Source organism: Hyposmocoma kahamanoa, unplaced genomic scaffold (genome assembly GCF_003589595.1).
Source record: "Hyposmocoma kahamanoa isolate Upper Pololo Valley unplaced genomic scaffold, ASM358959v1 78, whole genome shotgun sequence".
In the NCBI taxonomy this organism is placed as follows: Eukaryota; Metazoa; Arthropoda; class Insecta; order Lepidoptera; family Cosmopterigidae; genus Hyposmocoma; species Hyposmocoma kahamanoa.
Window position 1 is genome coordinate 1258553 of NW_020653945.1, and position 18597 is coordinate 1277149.

An 18597-nucleotide genomic window follows, 5' to 3' on the forward strand; every position below is an offset into this window, starting at 1 on the left:
AACACACAATTACATTTGTATTTATTGTACTTTACATTTGTAAAAACAATTATCAGTTTTGTTACTACAAGATGAGTTTTTATTAAAATGCTTCATGGAGCATTCAAACCGTCTGACATCTCGAGGGAAGAATACAAAATGTCATACTGTGTTACAATCACATCCATTATGTGCTTTTTTAATAAGCCCAGCACTCATAGTTTTCATTGTGAACTATCTTTTAACAGCTGTCATATATGATTTTCCAGCTAGGAAGTCTATGTTCACAGTCGCCTCTTGTAACATCCTACACTTGTCTAAATTTATAATTTCTGATTGTGTAACGTTCAATATGCAGCAAGACACTGTACTTGTTTTCAGTTTTGTTGATCGATCTATCCGTTCATATACTTTTTTTGTAAATATTTCCTCGATGTTTGGGTTTCTTGCTCCAATATGAATTCGTCTCAACATACGTACACAAATCCGTCGGTTTCTCTCAAAATTGGGTTTAGTTCAGAGCACGTGGCAATCGCGGGCCGGCCGTCAGATCGGCGGTGTATTTGTTTCACGTTAATTGTTCCGTTTTTAACCGCCCCGTCGCCGACGCTGCCGCCTGCGCAGTGGCGCGAGTAGGTACGATCGGTAAGTTGAAGACCCTATTACTGTTTGTTATTTTGGGAACCGGTTGGTCATTCATTGAGAACGATATCTCATATAGTATAGTTTACTTTAAATTATTGCACAACATTAATTCAATTTTGTTTTATCAAGTATGTCATTGATAGCTTATGAGTACATACCCCTCTGTAATTTCATTTATAATAATTGTTTATTTAGTAACTGGAGTAAAAAAACAGTAATTGCAACAATTATTATTAATGACTTAATAATAATTGTAGATAAAGATTGTAAATTGTGAAAATGACGTTATACTCATTGGAAATTTTACAGTGGATTTTACTTTAACTGTGTTATGGTTTCTCCTGTAGCCCAGCCTTGGCTTTTTGGAAATCAAAGAGAAGACTCGGCCCACGTAAAATTTTTTATAAGAAGAGGTTAAAAAAAACAAAAAGAAAGGCCAATATTCGCATAAAATTCGACGGTTTACGAGCAGTTAATGAATCATAAGGTTTAAATGATTGAGATTTTACGACACACACGTCCTTTCTTTTCGAGAATTGTGATGGGAGTGACGACGGAACGAAGCAAAACAAGAATGACTATGAAATTGAATTAGAGTGCGATTGAAAAATTCAAAATTTTTTAAAATAAGTGGCCAGGAACCAGACTAGAGGCCGCATCGTCACTGTCCTATTTCATACTGGTTTTTAGTTTTATATACATGTTTTTTTTCTTAGAGAATCAGGCGTCGCCTGGGGCAGACGAGGGTGCGGGCGTAGCGGCGCTGCGGCGCGGGCTGCGTCGGCCGCGGCCGCGAGCGCGAGCGCAGGCGGCACTTGGCGCAGGCGCGAGCGCGCCGCGCAGCCGCGCAGGCCCATGGAGATCTTAACCAGCATCTATGCGTTGCTCTCCGGCGGGGTAACTATTTAAAACCTATGTATTTTACCTCATTAGGACTGAAGTTCAGTAAATTGGTTTTGCATATTAGAAAAAGAATAAAATTATGCTAAAATTGATAATTATATACTTTTTTCATAGCACCGCATTAAGGAAACCCTGTATCGCGGGTGCCATGGACATACACAAAGGAAACTACAAATAACACCCAAACTCATGAGATAAACAAACGTAGGCAATACAAATAATTTTCCGGGAATTGAATATGGGACCTTTGCGTGGCAGCCCAGCATGGTAACTGTTCGGCCACAAAGGCAAAGTAGAATAAAGTTTTTCACGACAAAGAAAAATATCAAAGTTTAATCTATTATGTATTGGCTATGTTTGATCTACAATCTTTTGCCATGTTACCGATAATTGTAGAATTTGCCTTTTATAAGAATTCCTGTGTTTGCTTATAAAATACAGCTCTAAGGGTCGTATTCTAGAACTCTACTCAATGCTCAAGTCAGGATTTGAGCAGACTTGAGTATGATTTCAAGCACTGGAAATACGACCCTAATGGCAAGTACTTGAGTATGATTTTCAGTGCTCACTGCAATACTCAAGTCCTGACTTGAGTATTGAGTAGAGTTCTGGAATACGACCCTAAGAGACGTTTGATAGTCGTCTTCACTCAAACAATTTAGTAAAGACCGAAAAAGTTAAAATCTGAAAGGGCTAAGTCGAATGAATGCGTTGGATGAGGTACAACACATCTCAATCTAACTGAAGTAGTTTTTGACCTGAGTATTAGGTTTGACATTATCATTATTTTCATATGAATTACGTATTATCGGCAAAACACTTTGTTTTTTTTTTTTGTTGTTTTGGCTTCTGTCCCACGGAGGACAATTCTGACAGTGTCCGGGTTGAAAGATACACGGTTTATATCATGATTGCCAGGAACGCACTCAAGCGACGATGATCGGTTGTATCGTCCTATGGACAAAGACAAAATACGAGGTTATTTGACTAACTACTTTGTAAACAAAACGTAAAAACATGCTGGTGACTTAATAAATGTTATATACCCCTTCGAAAACTTTCCCGCCTATTTTTAAAATGCGCGCTAAAATTGTATTTTTAAAATGACCACAGACAACACTACATTTTAAAAAGAAAAACTTCTTTTTATGCTTTAAGTTGGCTAGCTTGATCTCTGTGGTTCATTTAACGTTTGTCGTTTGAAGGGATGATGTAGATTTTTAGAGTACTTGATTTTTGAAGCAAGAATACTCTCTTAAACTTTTACTTTTGTGACGTATTCTGAACCAAGTATAGAAGTGTGAAGTGTTTTGTAATTATATTGTATATTACATTGAAGGCATAAAAGACCCAACTTTATTCCAAATGTAATTTCAAATATTTTACAAAATTTCAAATACATCATGTAATTACTTTATACGTTTCAAAAAAGTAATAGCACTGACATGTTAATTCGTTGCCTATAATTAAAATTCATACTTTAAAAATGAATACCCGGATATTTATTAATTACATTAACGAAAACTTGTTACCCATATACCTCATCTCTAGCAAATGCATTTTTCCGCTTATATCTCACAAATAAATATTGATTTGGTGTTATTTTTAATTTAATTAATGTATTTATTTAGACGCTTATAAAAATAATTAATGAAAAACGTAAATTAGTGCACGTCGTTACAAGCGATGATCCTAGATTATTTTTAAAAAAGGCAAAAACTGCACGGACTTTTTGTTCAAACCATTACAAACGGACGTAATTTACAATTTTGCGGGGAAAAAGCTAGTACTTAATATACTTCGATACAATATATTACAGTATGTATGTCTATGTTGTGACATAAATAAATAATTTCCATTGTATTTAGCAATACACTGTTTTGTAATTTAGTTTTTACTCAGCTGTTTAGTGTACTCCACAATGACATTGAAAGAGTGAGCACAGGTCTTTGTTTAAACGGACATAAATCAATTAGCATAATTAATTTTCGACTAATAATTAGCGTGGTACAGCGATAAATAAATTACGCTTTACATTGTCTAGGAAAAGAATTGTGCCAACAGGCGGCGTGTTTACTGAGCTAAATACAATTTGTATTTACAAAGAAAACGAATATTGTTTTGTCCCAGGAAATGAAGATTGTTATACTGGTTGTAATAAATTTTTAAATGAAACTATTTTGTACAAAAACAAACTAACATTTCGGGCTTTTCAAGTGCATAGTCACGGCTAACTGAGATGGTATTTATTAGTCATCAACCAGTTAAAAACCACCCTGTTTAGAACTATAATTACAAAAAATATTAATTTTGGTACCTGTAACATGTGCGCCGTTCGTAAAATTATCGGCGGCGGCGTCTGCTGGTTTTTATTTGGCGGACATTTTTCAGGTATTTAAAAACATTGTTTAAATCAACGGATCAAACAGAGATGCCATAGTCAATTAATATATTTGTTATTGGATATCTGCGATCAAGACGATCTAACATAGCTGTTAGAGTTGCTAAGCTAATGCTTAATTTATTGTGCAATTTGAATCCAAACTCAGTATTTCCACGGTGGTGCGGATTTTTACCAAAAACTTTTATCAGTTTTATTGCATAATAAGTCATTCACCGTCGGTCACTTTTAGCAGATTTTTTAGTTGGTTTTAATTGGCAGAGTGGCACTGAGTCGTTGTTTAAGAACACGGCATACCACTGTCTTGATTACTTTCGTCAAGTAAAAATATTCTGACAAAATAGCAGTAACAAATAATTTGCATCAATATTAGACATAACTGGTTGAAGACTGTACCACCTCAGTCAACCGTGACCATGGCACCTGTAAAGGGCCCGAAACGTCGGTTTGTTTGAAAAAACAAATATACGCGATTTAAATCCGGAAAAATAGTTTCATTTCCTATGAGTAACAAATAAATTATGTTACTATGTAAATCTAGTATGATATGATTAGGACAAGTGTATGTAGAGAGGACATAATTCATTTTAATTGGACGAATTTATTATATTAAAAACAAGTCTTGCATATACATGCACATGTCTAACATAGCATACAAAAATAAAATATATATTTTATTTTATTTTATTTATTGAAGGACATCCAACAGCATACAATTAGAGCTTAAAAATCTACTTTACATGACCAGTATATGATGCCAATTACAGGATATCACAGAAACATAAATTATAACATGACGTGACATAGTGTGCTTATGAGTTAATAAACAACAACAACAAAAATGTAAATGTTAGTTCAACATACATAACTATATTATAATTTATTATAACTAGGACTTTTATTTAAATGTATTAACTAAAAAATAAAAAAATAAAAAATAATAATAATAGTAATCAAAGTGTGAACGTGTTATAAATAAATACGTAAATAGAAGGTAAAATATCAATAGTTTATAACTTAAATGTACATAATAGGTTAGAACTCAAATAAAACAGCTTATGGTGAATAAATTACTTCTCTAATTCGTCGCTTAAATGAATATTTAGTGTATGCAATGATATCAATACAGCTGAAGAACTTATTGTACGTTATATAAACTAATATTTTTTGTAACTATGTTCAGAATAGGTTGGTTTGCATTAATATTAAACATACGTTGTTGATGACTAATAAATAACCAGTTATCGGAATTGAGGAAGTTAATTTAGCTATACTAAAGAATACGTATAACATAGACATTCCCTTCTACAAATTTAATGGCAGTAGAGGTCCTTGTGAAAGAGTTCGTCCAAGGAAAGAACTGCCACCTTACCTATTTCTGCCGCCAAGCAGTAACGTGAGCATTATTGAGTTTCGGTTTTAGAACTGTCAAGGTACTGGTGAAAATATAGGCACAAGAGACTTATCGACCTGTGTTGACGGGCGCAATGGCAGTGCCCCTCGGATCTTTGTGTTTTAAAACTCTGAGTGGCACTGCGACTGTTATGGACAGGCTTGTCGCTGACCAACAGGCGCACGACTTGGTCGTCCCGCCACTTGGTATTATAAAAAAAATCCGTAAAAACAGTTTCGTTTGCGAAGAAAACAAAAACTCGAAAAGTAATTAATTTGTAGACTATATACATTATACAAAATGATGCAGATTTATGTTGTTTAGAAATCTATCTAAGCGCATATTGTTATAAAAATACATATAGTCCGTAACTTTCAACTGAAAGCGTACTTTTGTTGCTCTATCAAGCAGCAAGGAGTAAACCCGAAGATCGACTCTGTAGCGTTCCGCCTCCACTGCGGTGCAACTACAGCCGCACTACTAGCGGCTAGCGCCGCACTCACCACGCGCCATCTAGTGGGCAACCCTATTGACTGCATTCACACTAGGTAAGCTCTTTTAAGCCACCGCCCTTTTAGTGCGTGAGCTCTTCACGTAGTTCCAACGTTATTTCATAGATGGCGCTATAAATAATTTGCGAGCGTAAGCGGGGAATGCGGGAAAGACCTTTTTTGTCTATTTTTTGTTGTTGTTTTAAAGCATTAAACGTGCACAACAATGTTTTAACTGCAGAATGTAAATGTAAAATGTAACAAGGAAGAAGTGATTGATTAGCTTGCGCGACTGGGGGTTGGCGCGTGGCCAAAATTAAGGCTTAGTCGGAGTCACTGCATAGGACTTGAATAGTATTAATCAGCGAAACTGCGCTTTAGATCTGCAGTTGCATCTGCAAGATTTGTTGTAGATTTATAATAATAATTAGGTTAATTTTTCATATATAGGACAGATATCACAGAGTACAAACAAAACAACAATATAGTACGGGATCTGAATTAGAACTATTTTGGTTAATAAATATAATAATTACCAGAGATAGTCATGGAAATTCGTATTCGGGTGCACTCAGAAATATTAATACTGCCGACAAGAATTAAAAATATGTTGTACTCTAAATTTAACGAAAAGTGAGAAAGTATGTAAAAATAATGAACTGAGTTTGTAGAAAGGTTTTTAAATTCAAATTTTCTTTACTTAAAACGCTAAACTTGAAACTTCATATTGTTTAATGGAGCATTCTAATTAACGGTTTTTGCTGCAACAAGGCATTTAAAATGGCTTCTTTTACTGAAATATACAGTTGTATTCTAGAGACATCGATTCAGTACAATGTATCAAAAAGTTCTTTATATTAGATTACATGCGGACAGTTTTCTTAAAATCTAAACGGCTATTGTTACCATTTAGGGACATCCCGGAAGACGTTCTGAACACGTACTGCTGGATCCACTCGACGTTTACGGTAGCGGGCGAGGCTGGGGCCTATCCTGGAGTGAGGGGAGCGGGTAATTCGCCGCGACGCTACGGGAAATACTACCAATGGGTCGCCTTCACTCTCTTCTTTCAGGTAAGTGGTACAATCGGTGCACTAAGATATCTGACCCCTTAACTTTCTATTTGATTCTGACTAGATCAGTGTGAGTCGTAAAATTAATAAGTATAACTTCCTTATTGCTTTATTAGGCTGCTAACAGATTTCACGTTAGCAGTTAATGCGTGAAATCGTAATTAACTTCACGCAACTGAGACCTCGACTGCATGCAGTCGAAACCATGTCCAAACAGACTTCATACAGCCGAGATCGACAGCATGCAGTTAATGCATGAAGTCGTTGTCAACTTCTTTAGTGAATGACGTTTTAAGAAGAATACTCTCAGAACCAAAAGGCCCTGTCCGACTTTAGACGATTCGGTATCTTGGGGCATCAACTGTATTTACGAAACTTGTGGGCCTAAAATATATTTTGTGCTCTTTTCTTTCATTCTCCATGTGCTCATATATCTTTAGGATCATGAGGAAGGTTTGTAGCCTATTATGAACAAGGGATCGATTCAGAACTTTACGATAACTCAGTTGTCGACCGATTTCTTTTTCATTTTTATTCACATCACCCGAATCGAACGTCAAATTGTCGTATTGGAAACCGAACCGTCATGACGTCACACCCGTATGATTATTTCTTTTAATGCAAAACTAATGCATTTCTATATTTTATCAAACGATTCGGTTAAAATATCGAATTAAATTCTGAATCGGGGTCCAGGTCACCTAGGATATTGGTTTCGGCCAGGTAAGTGCTTCGACGCAAGACCTTTTGATGCGTAAACGCAGTGTGCATCGCAGAGGCCATATAAAATTGGACGACGTAAGCTATATCGCCTTTAAGAGTCTGACGGAATTTATGGGGCAATTGGTTTCGTAGACTGAAGCCTACATTGAACTCAGCAGGTTTGTCTAACGACTATATTGTAGGTTATAGAGTTGCGGCAAACACTTCATCACTAGTGAAATATCAATAGGTCTAGTCATGTTCTTAGGAGATTTGTTGTAGGTGAAGACGGGTAAAAGAAGCTGTATATTGGTATGGAAAAAGCGGGTATTTCGGGATGTATAGTTATTTTCTGAAAGCAACTGTTCGTGTTTTGTCGTAGTTTAATCTTAGTCGATGTTAACATTTTACAATGTCATTTCATAGCGAAGTCTATGCCATAATCTCATAATATAAAAATATAATTTTATAATTATTATGATTTCGTTTAACGATAAACTATAAGTTTTTACAATGAAATTCTAAGTGTAAGACTTACATTAAAAGTATTTTAATTGAATTGAAGTCATATTACAAAATTGAGGACTTCGTGTTAGATAAAGATGTATGGAACGACGACTTAACTCCAGATTCCATACAAATTTGATTCAAAGTGTATTCCATAGCATTTAAGTTTATTTAAAAAGTGCAATCCCTAAAGTTTCTTGTTCGTTCTTCTCAGCGAAGTCAGTACAGTGAATGAGCAATGACTTAAAAAATTACGTTTTCAAATAAAATAAATAATAAATAAATAGTAAATTTATTTTACTTAAGAATTAAAAATTTTTTTAGTTTGATTTATTTATTATACATTCTAATTAAATAATAAACATTTAACATGTTTACTTTTAATTCTATTAATTTAAGGAGTTTCAAAATGGCCACCGTAAAGATATAACGATTTCCCGCGAAAAAATGTTGGAAAATAAGATTATTGAAGAAAAATTACAATCTAAGATCTGGCAGTATGCCCAATTAGACGCTTTAGCCAATCCCGAAGGACAAAAAATTTTACTATAGTTCTCTTTTACTCTATTGAATGTCAAATGAAATAACTTTGATATTGGTTCTTCGCGTCCATTTACTACTTATTTACCTTGGCCTTGGCACAAAGTAGTGAAGTGCCATAAAAATAAATCTAACAAAACACACGTGCACTACCTAGTGCACGTGTCATAGAAGTTTTTATCGGAACCTCAATTCATCCAAATTACTATTATAAACGCGAAAGTTACCGTGTCTGCTACGTTTTCACGGTTCAACGCTGAACCAAATTTGATAAATTTTGGTATAGGGATAGATGGGAACTAGGAGAAGGACATAGCCTACTGTTTGTTACAAAAATCAATCTTAAATGGGGTGAAAAGTTTGTATGGAGAACCAATCATTTCTCAAGTAAGTAGGTTAGGTTGTGTAAAGTCGATAACAACTATAATACAAGGTCAATAACCTGTGGGAAATTTGTAATACTGTGGAGGTTCTATAACCTTAAATAAACGTACTATTTATTAGACATGAAAATAAATATGTAAATTGTAAACAAATGTTGAAACATTATTTCACATATTATTTAAGTATTTTTAACCTCACTGAGTGTCAGTGTCAGTTTCTAACTTTTTACTTAATTGAGACTCATTTCGATTCTGCAGTCAAACTGTATAATACAGTTTTGTAGGACCATGTTTAGTTAAGTATATTGTACCCCTTTTTAAATTCTAATAATAAATAATAATGAATAAATAAACTTCTTTTTCCAAGTACTTATTCGAGACGAAATCCCGGGCACCAGCTAGTTTTCAATAACAGATCATTTCAAGTGTGTTTTTATTCTATAAAACATTTATTGTAACGTGAGAAGTCGCGTGCAGTGCTTAGTTAGATCGTGAAGAAGCCGCAGCCGCCGATTCCGCACAATCCTTTAACGTTTTATCGCTTATTTATTGCCCATACTGTAGTGACTTTGAATTGTATTGGTCACTTTGGTATTTATTGAAAACGAGAACAATGCAACTGTGGTTTAAGGATTCTACTTTTTGTGCTTAAATAGGACGAAATCTCACATATACCATGGATCAATAACTCAAGATGACTTCTTGTCAGCGTAATCGGGTATTTAGTACCTTTTGGTCCACCAGATGTCGCGACGAGTAATAAATTCACATTTACATTGACATTTGCAATTTGTCAAAGCTACTCTAATTCCTAGTGATAACAAATAAACCTACTAGATGGCGCTTATGGCATAAATTATTCTGGATAGTGCCGGCTATTCTTTTATTTTGTTTAGGATTAGCTCCATCTCATCCGTATTAAGCCGGATTTACATTTGTCTGACGTGTCGTGTGGTCACGCGGTATCGGTTTCATACATTTAATACGGTTAGATTTATGGGTTGAAACACAAAACTGCGAATAGGCGAATTTACAACGCAGAAAACTACGACGCGAAATGCTGCGATGCGATTTCCTACGGCAAGGCATCTCACTGCCACGGTTCGGGTAACCATCCCTTCGAAGATCATCAACCGTACTGAACGTATTTTTTAAACTAGGTAGCGACATGGATCGTAAAAAGAGTGTTGTACTGCTCATATTGATAAGAAAGTATAGGAAAAAAACACAAAGAATGCGCTGTGACGCAATTCGCAAATTCTTGCGATGCGTTGTGCGAGCTGGAAGATTTCTGCGCAGTTTTGTGTTTCGACCCTAAATTAGTGTGTCGCAATCTGACGTGACGGCATTTGCTGTGTGTATGAAACCCATTGACTTACAATTATATGGACGTCGGGTCCGCGCTAAAAAGTGTCCGCACTTGTAAGGCGCTAAAATCGTATACAGAGCGCCAAACTCCGCTTTAGTCTTCATTTGTTCGACTGACAGCGCGATACTGCAATGACATTACAATTTAAATTTCGAATAGGTTGACTTGGGACATTTTTTTCGTGGTTTTTGTATTAGACCCGTCGTCCATTTATTTGTAAGTCAATGATGAAACCGATCCCGTTCTGACGCGTCACGGCATGACACGTCAGACAAATGTAAATCCGGCTTTAGGAAGCGTTAATTTATGAATTAGTTTGTAACACACAATGCCATCTACTGACACGCTTATTTGTCAAAGTTCAGAAAATAATTTTAGTTAGCAGGTGTCAAATATGGCTTAATTTTAATTTATTATTTATATTCTCTAAGGGTTTTAAAAATATTACATTTTTTTAAATTTATTTGGGTCAACAAACAGTAGACACAATTAAAACTTATAACTATTTTTTTTTACAGTAAATATATTGCAATGATTGTGTCACCAACATCGTTAACCACTAATTACTACAAAAAATTGAGAAGTGGTGATCCATTTTAATAATAAATAACGAAAGAAAAAATCATGTTCTTCTTAATGTCCATATCCCACTCTAGGTGGGGTCGGCACAAAATGTACTTTTCTTCCAGTCTCCCCTATCAGCCGTCATTTCCTTACACACCTTTCTTATCAATGTCATCTTGTCTTGTCTTGTCTTGTCTTGTCATCCATCTTTTCTTTGGCCTTCCTTTCCCCTTATATCTCTCCACATTCATACCTAACACCCTTCTCGTCTCACGACATTCCCTCCGCATGACATGTCCGTACCACGCTAACCTATTACTCGCCATCTTTTTCGTTACTGACGCCACTTTCAAATTTCCCCTGATGTACTCATTCCTTATCTCATCCTTTCTCTTGACTCCACACTTCTATCTCAATTTTCGCATTTCCGCTGCATGCACATGTCGTTCAACCTTCCTTTTCATCGCCCAACATTCTGATCCATACAGAAACTAAAGAAAAATAATGTAAAAAAAAACTTGTTTACACTACTTGTTTGGATTGAATGGGTTGCATTCTTATAATGAAATACACGACTTTTTCAAAGTATAAAATTGATAGAGTTAGCTAATAGGTTTTTTTTTATGATTTTAAGTGACGGCACGAACAAATCGTGCGCCTGATGGTAAGCGACACGCCTGTCCATAGCAGTTGCTATGCCACTCAGAGCTTTAAATCGCAAAGATCTTAGGGGCATTGCCACTGCGCCCCTCACCCTGAGACATAAGCTGAAAAGTCTCATGTGCCTGTAATTTCACTAGCACCCTTGCCCTTCAAAACCAGAATATAATAATGCCCACATTATTGCTTGGCGGCAGAAATGGGTGTGTTTCACAATATAATTACTGATCATTTTGAAAAAGCAAAAAAAAAACTACAAATAACGTAATACGCAACACAAGAGGCCCAAAATTATAGTTTAGCGAGAGAGTGACCACTTCACGGTCATAAATGTACGTAACTTAGGTATTAAAGTCATAAGTACATGAGTGAGTGAGTCCGAAACGAAGAATCAGGCTTTATTTCGTCATATTAGGCAGGGAATATATGTTGGTTTATGTTGAATGTACAAAAAGACTTTTTGTAAAAGATTAATATCTTTCTCTGATGTAAATAAATGTTCCTTTCTAAATTTCCCAGTTGCTCGAGTGTGTTTGAGGTCTACAAACCGCTACGCCGTAGCAATGGCGTAGCGCCAATTCGGAACAACGTCGCGTTTTTAAGGATAGCTTGCCTTTTTTTTTAACCTAGCCCCCTGTTAAACTTTACTGTAGTAAATACAAGCAAATCTTCTAGATGCAAATGACTACTTTTCGAAAACATACAAGAGATATCGTAGACGATAGATTAACATTTGCGTACTTACTTATAACAACTACATGGTTTAAAATTGTCGTGAACCAAAAATAGAGCAGTAGAGCAGTAGAGATCCTCGTGACAGAGTTCGTTCGGGGAAGTACTGCCACCTTACCTATTTCTGCCGCCAAGCAGTAATGTCAGCATTACTGTGTTCCGATTTTGAAAGGTACGGGTGCTGGTTAAATTACAGGCACATGGGACTTGTCAACTTATGTCTCAGGGTGACGGGCGCAGTGGCAGTACCCCTCACTGCAATTGTGTGGCACTGCAACTGTTATGGACAGACGTGTGGTGTGGTGTAGCTTATCATCAGATGCACGACTTGTTCATCCCGTCACTTCATAGTCTTTAAAAATATATAATGAATTTATCTGTATATTTGTTGGGTATAGAAGGATTAAATTTCTTTATTTCTTTATTTTTATTGCCAACTCAAAAATATCTTTTCTCTCAGTTATACATCGGATGTTTTTTTGGGACAAGCTCACCTTTTGTACATTAATATTTTAAATTGTTTTTAAAATTAGTAATTTACTTTGTGGTACAATATAGTGTTTAAATAAATAATCATGAAAAAGTTAACGACTAACTTCGTTCATAGAATCTTTGAACTTTTCTACTGAAAAGTTGTCGTTTTGCAGTTCTTGGGTAACTGGGGTAACCTGAATAGAACCAGAGACAATTTTCTCTTCATCACTTACCGGCAAATTTCCATCAGTCCGACTACACTACGATAGCGTGATAGATAATACAGAGGCCAATCAAGTCGGAACAAGCCAGTTCACGATGACTGCACTATAAACGCGTATATCGCGTTGGCCACTCCAATTTATTGAGTGACGATCAGTCATAATTGTTATTGGATTATTATTATTTTATGATGTTATTGAGAGATTAGCTCCTGCGCCTGCGATCATCGTTACTAAGTATGGTTATATAATAATAATTTTATTGTTCGCAATAAGAAATGATATCATTTTACAAATTCGTAATCTGAGTACGAATACTAAAAAAACCGAACTCAAAAGTTCGTGTAATTACATATATTTGTTGTAAGTTTGATAATGTTTTCCAGCTTCGCGCTTTCCTTTCTTTATTCTACTTTATTCTATCCCGTTACGCCTCTTTACCTCAAAGAACGTTTTACTTTTAACTCTTCTACGCTGTGCCGTCCTCTTCGGTCTTCTGATACACTTATACTAAACTTGCTTAGGGTGTGAACAGGAGCATGAACAAACAAAAAACAATCTTATTTCAATGTAAACTTAAGCTTATTATAATATTACTCATATTCATACCATGACAATCCTGTCAACCAAGTAATGTATTATTGCTAAAGTGACTGAAAGAACGAATGATTTCCAAATATTGTCTATTCCTTACTAAAAATAGGAAAGAAATAACGCTATATGAACTCTATAATGCCATCTTTTTCTTTTTGGTGTTCCGAATCGTCCCATCTCAATATAACGTTAAAGTACTTAATATTATTTACATTCAGAGAATTTAAAAAAAAGCCAAAAAAAGAATAGTATGTAATAATGAAATCTTTAATAGATTTTTTACAATTACGTTATTTTCAATTATTTGTCCGCATTTTCATGAAGAAAAATAAATAAAACAAGCTGAGTCTTGATTGTCACGTTGTGAATTCGGAACTATAGTCTAGTGTCAACTGTTAGTTTCGCCAAGGAGCATATAGATGGCGCTGTCATAATTTTACGAAGTAATAATCGCGTATTTTTATTTAACAAGAAATTATTTCCCATGTGCTATTATATAAAAAATAAACATTGAAGAGATATATGTAAATAAATAAGTTCAACTTAACTTTTAATCATTACAAATCAGTATTAAGACAATAAAACTGAAAATAATATTGTTTCCATTGCATCCGTGTAACTATATCAAGATTGCTAAATTTGACATAAGAGCAATATTACTTTAATGTTAAAGTCGGGTCATTGTCAAAACATCATAGTTTTAACATTATAATAAGCTTACTTTAAGCGCGTTATGATACGAAAAGTCATAGTAAGGTTAAAGTAATATTGTTTTAAGAGGTTGTGGTAGGCCCCCAGGTCCTTGCAACAGAAGTCCGTTATTACCCAGGATGTTGCGAGAGGTCATTGAAATTAAAAAACATCCTAATTTCAACAGGGAAGATGGTTTCTCCGTACAACCAGTTTGATATCCAGTATTTCCTCTGATGGAAAATCCCAAACACACATAAGACTGTAGCACTAATTAATACGTTTTAATTTATTCTAATTTCCATTATTAATTAGTAACAAATTTAACTTACTAAAAATTCATATTTTTGAAATAAAATAATTTGTAAAACATAATGTAGCGTAAATTGGAATGTTTCTTTGTAAAATTAAAAATAAGGTATTTCATTAATAACTTTTGTAACTATAGTGAAAAAATGTAGTGGTTGGCATTAATATTAGACATAACTTGTTGATGACTATACCACCTCAGCCAACCGTGACCATGGGCCCTGTAAAGGGCCCGAAACGTTGGTTTGTTTGATAAAACAAATATTCCCGATTTGAATCCGGAAAAATAGTTTCATTTCCTATATATTATTTTTTATTCTGTATATTGTTTATTTTACTTTATTATTATTAGCACCTTGTGAAAGAGCTCGTCCAGGGAAGTACTGCCACCTTACCTTTTTCTGCCGCCAAGCAATAATGTCAGTATTACTGTGTTCCGGTATTGAAGGGTAAGAAGGGTGCTGGTGAAATTACAGGCATATGGGTTTTGTCAACTTATGTCTCAGGGTGACAGGCGCAGTGGCAGTGCGTTTCAGATCTTTGCAATTTAAAGCTCTGAGTGGCACTGCAACTGTTATAGACATGCGTGTAGCTTACCATCGGCACACGACTTGTTCGTCCCGTCACTTGATATTATAAAAAAAACTTAAGTCTATGTATTAGTTACTTTACAAACTGATTAGTGAATTAGCCACACAAAATATGTACTACGACATCGAGTCGTGTAAACCATACCGCAATGTCTATGTTACCAGTTTTCGATAGGATCTCGATTTATGCATAACATCTGTTATTAATTCTGTTTTTAGCGTATTCCAACATCTTTGATTTAATATTTTTATGCATTTCCATGAGACGATAAAATACCACGAGCTGGAAAGTAAGCTGAGCAATCCACTTGGATTTCTTTTAATTCAATTTAGCGACTATCTTCGAAGAGCCAGACTTTAAATGCGAGAAAAACGAATGCTGGAAACTAAAATAACATTTCGAATTGATCTATTTCATGTTAGCGACGCGGTGGATGGAATATCATTTAAAAAATCAAATTATTATTTAAAAAAATTGTAGTAAGGTATGATATTTGAACAGTCTGTGACGGTGTGACCTCCTTTCACCGTCATCTCACCTGTTTGTATCGTATCATTTTTTATTTTACATGTATTTAAATTTTAAATTTGAATTGTTCCATCTTCCTTCACTTTCTCATTTTGTTTTCGTACTACGGTCACTCCCAGCTCGACCGCCACAACAGTCAGAGCTGTTAATAAGCTAATCATGTGTAATAATTTATAAGTCTACACCCTTCATGTATCTATTTCTGTAATTCAGTTTCTCGGCCCATTTAGGGGTAAGTGCCTTAATAATAAAGTGTAGGGAGTGTTTTATACTGTTATACCTGTTTTTTTACATTTACCTTTTTATTGTTACAGCCCTTTCTCTAAACTTTACTTCTTTAATAAATTTTGTGGACCGGAAGTTTCCCATTTCATAGTTAGGGTCACAACCCTTTCAAGTCAATTTGATTAGTTAATATCAAGTACGATTGTAGCCAAGCAAAGTGTAGTTTTAATTACAAAAAGAGCCGATTGGGCTGAATTTGAATAATCAAAAAGCTGTAGCTTTTATTCGCAATAAACGGCAATTGGCTCAAAATTTTAATAGTTGTGTAAAAACAAGTATTTCGTTTTTTTTAATAATACACAAAAACGTGAGCATTATTTTATATTATTTAGCGACAGAAATAGGTAAGCTGGCAGTACTTCCTTAGACGAACACATTCACAAGCAGGTCTACTACTACAAAAAATTGACTAGCAACACAATAAAGCCGTGGGCGTGTATATAGAATATTTTGCTTTAAGAATAAATTGTTTCAACGGACCTCACGAATTTTTCTATGTGCTTGCGTAGTGTCTTTGTACTTGGTCTTTCAACGACTTTTTAGTCAGTGAATAGCGACATCTCTCGCCAGGACTGGTAGCTGTAAAGGTACTAACTGGGTGATAAATCTGTAATAGATTTCTCATAGATGGCGCTACGACTAAAAAGTCGTTGAAAGACCAAGTACAAAGACACGACGCAAGCACATAGAAAAATTCGTGAGGTCCGTTGGTTCGTTCCGTGGCTTAGTTCGTATAGCGTCTGGCACGGTATGCAAGAAGACGTCGTCGGTTCGAATCCGACCGGATCGAAGGAATTTTTTCTGAGTGTTTTTTCTGAGTATTCGATCTTTGTATTAATAATTATAACAAACTAGTGGAGTAATTTCACAAAAAATAATTGAATATCAATTCAATAAAAATTTTATTAATACAGTGAATAGCGACATCTCTCGCCGGGACTGGTAGCTGTAAAGGTACTAACTGGGAGATAAATCTGTAATAGATTTCTCATAGATGGCGCTACGACTAAAAAGTCCTTGAAAGACCAAGTACAAAGACACGACGCAAGCACGTAGAAAAATTCGTGAGGTCCGTTGGTTCGTTCCGTGGCTTAATAAATTGTTTCATTTAAAAAAATAAAGAATACTGCATTCAAAGACTTATAAAAGTCAAGTTATTAGGTTATCGCGATTGTTACAGGAAATGAGCTGCTGACAACCGTGATCATGAACCTGTAAAGGACCCGAATAATACCTCTTTAATCCACCTTTAAAAATGGCAAATTAGGGGTTGAATCCGGTTTATTGGATTGCACCCGCTTTCCATTAATTGATTTCAAAAAAACTTGGCAAATAGATATAATTCCACAAACGTTTGAGATCGGTTATTTTTATTACAAGAAAGCTATAATTTCGAGTACTTAGGTTTTCGCGATTGTTACACATAGGAAATGAACCATACCAGAAAATGACCGTGACCATGACTGTAAAGGGCCCGAAACGTCGGTTTGTTTGAAAAGACGCGATTTAAATCCGGAAAAATAATTTCATTTGGTAAAGCTATAATTGCTTATTGTTTATTTTAACGGTATCACGGTTTCCTTTATAGTACTTTTACTTGTCTTTAAATTAGGAATACCGGAATAAATTTATCTCTTAAGTCTTACTAGTTACAAGGAACAGTTGCTATAACAGTACCAAGCACAACTCCGGTCATGTATGGAGTACTGCTGCCACCTACGAGATGGTTCTGCTAAATACCAACTGGCCACACTGGATTCATTAGAAAGGCGTGCCAAAAGGCTTATAGGTGAGCCGGATTTAGTAGAAGCAAAGCTGCAGAGCCTTGGCCACCGCCGCAAGGTTGCCTTCTTATCGGTGTTCTACAGGATATATCACGGAGAGTGTGCGACGGAAGTTCATTATTTAATGTTGCCTTCTCCAAGACGTAATCTGGAATTCCACGCCTATGTTGTGGATATTCCAAAGAATCGCACGAAGCGTTACGCGTCCACATTTATGTGGCGAACGGCTATGGAGTGGAATTCCCTGCCTGCAGACTTGTTCCCCGAACGCTATAACTTAGGCCTTTTCGAGGCGAGAGTGATTAGGCACTATTTAAGTCTGCATGCTACATCTTGTCAAATGCGCACTTATTTAGTTATAACAAAAACGCGATTAAATTTTCCACGAGCAGTTCAAACTGTAGTTCAAAAACACGTGTATAAAAAATTAGTGTCAATTAATATTTGTTAACGTCCATTCAGGAATATTTAACATCTCGGTAATAACAACTACAATATTCAAAGGTCAATCTGAAAAATTGTTAACATTTTTAAGAGTTTATTATATGCGACGGATCACAGATACAGCTGTACAAGTTGTGACCTCCCTATCAAAGATGACATTGTGTCATTCAAGACAGCTTTAGCTGAAGAAAGTGCTGCTACGATACCAATTTTTCAGCCAAGCATTAGTGTGAGCGTTACTGCGTTCCGGTTCCGGTAAGGGGCGCTGGTGAAACTACATATACATGGCACTTGTCAACTTTAAGTCTCTTTTTTTATAATATCAAGTGACGGGA

The 18597-nt window shown here is 35.4% G+C and overlaps 1 protein-coding gene across 2 annotated transcripts in view; it reads left to right on the forward strand.

Annotated features, from left to right (window-relative positions):
- Window positions 1-1412: 1412 nt before the first annotated feature.
- The window catches only part of LOC113233077 (innexin shaking-B), a 204675-nt gene continuing 187490 nt past the window's right edge, over window positions 1413-18597 (forward strand). Inside the window, exons 1-3 of one of the 2 annotated variants that reach the window (XM_026468055.1) lie at window positions 1413-1521; window positions 5733-5869; window positions 6726-6885. In XM_026468055.1, coding sequence (XP_026323840.1) covers window positions 1480-1521; window positions 5733-5869; window positions 6726-6885 — 339 coding nt within the window. In that variant the 5' untranslated portion in view covers window positions 1413-1479. Of the gene's footprint in view, window positions 1522-5729; window positions 5870-6725; window positions 6886-18597 lie in introns of both variants that reach the window. The other variant, XM_026468054.1, reaches the window with a different exon arrangement.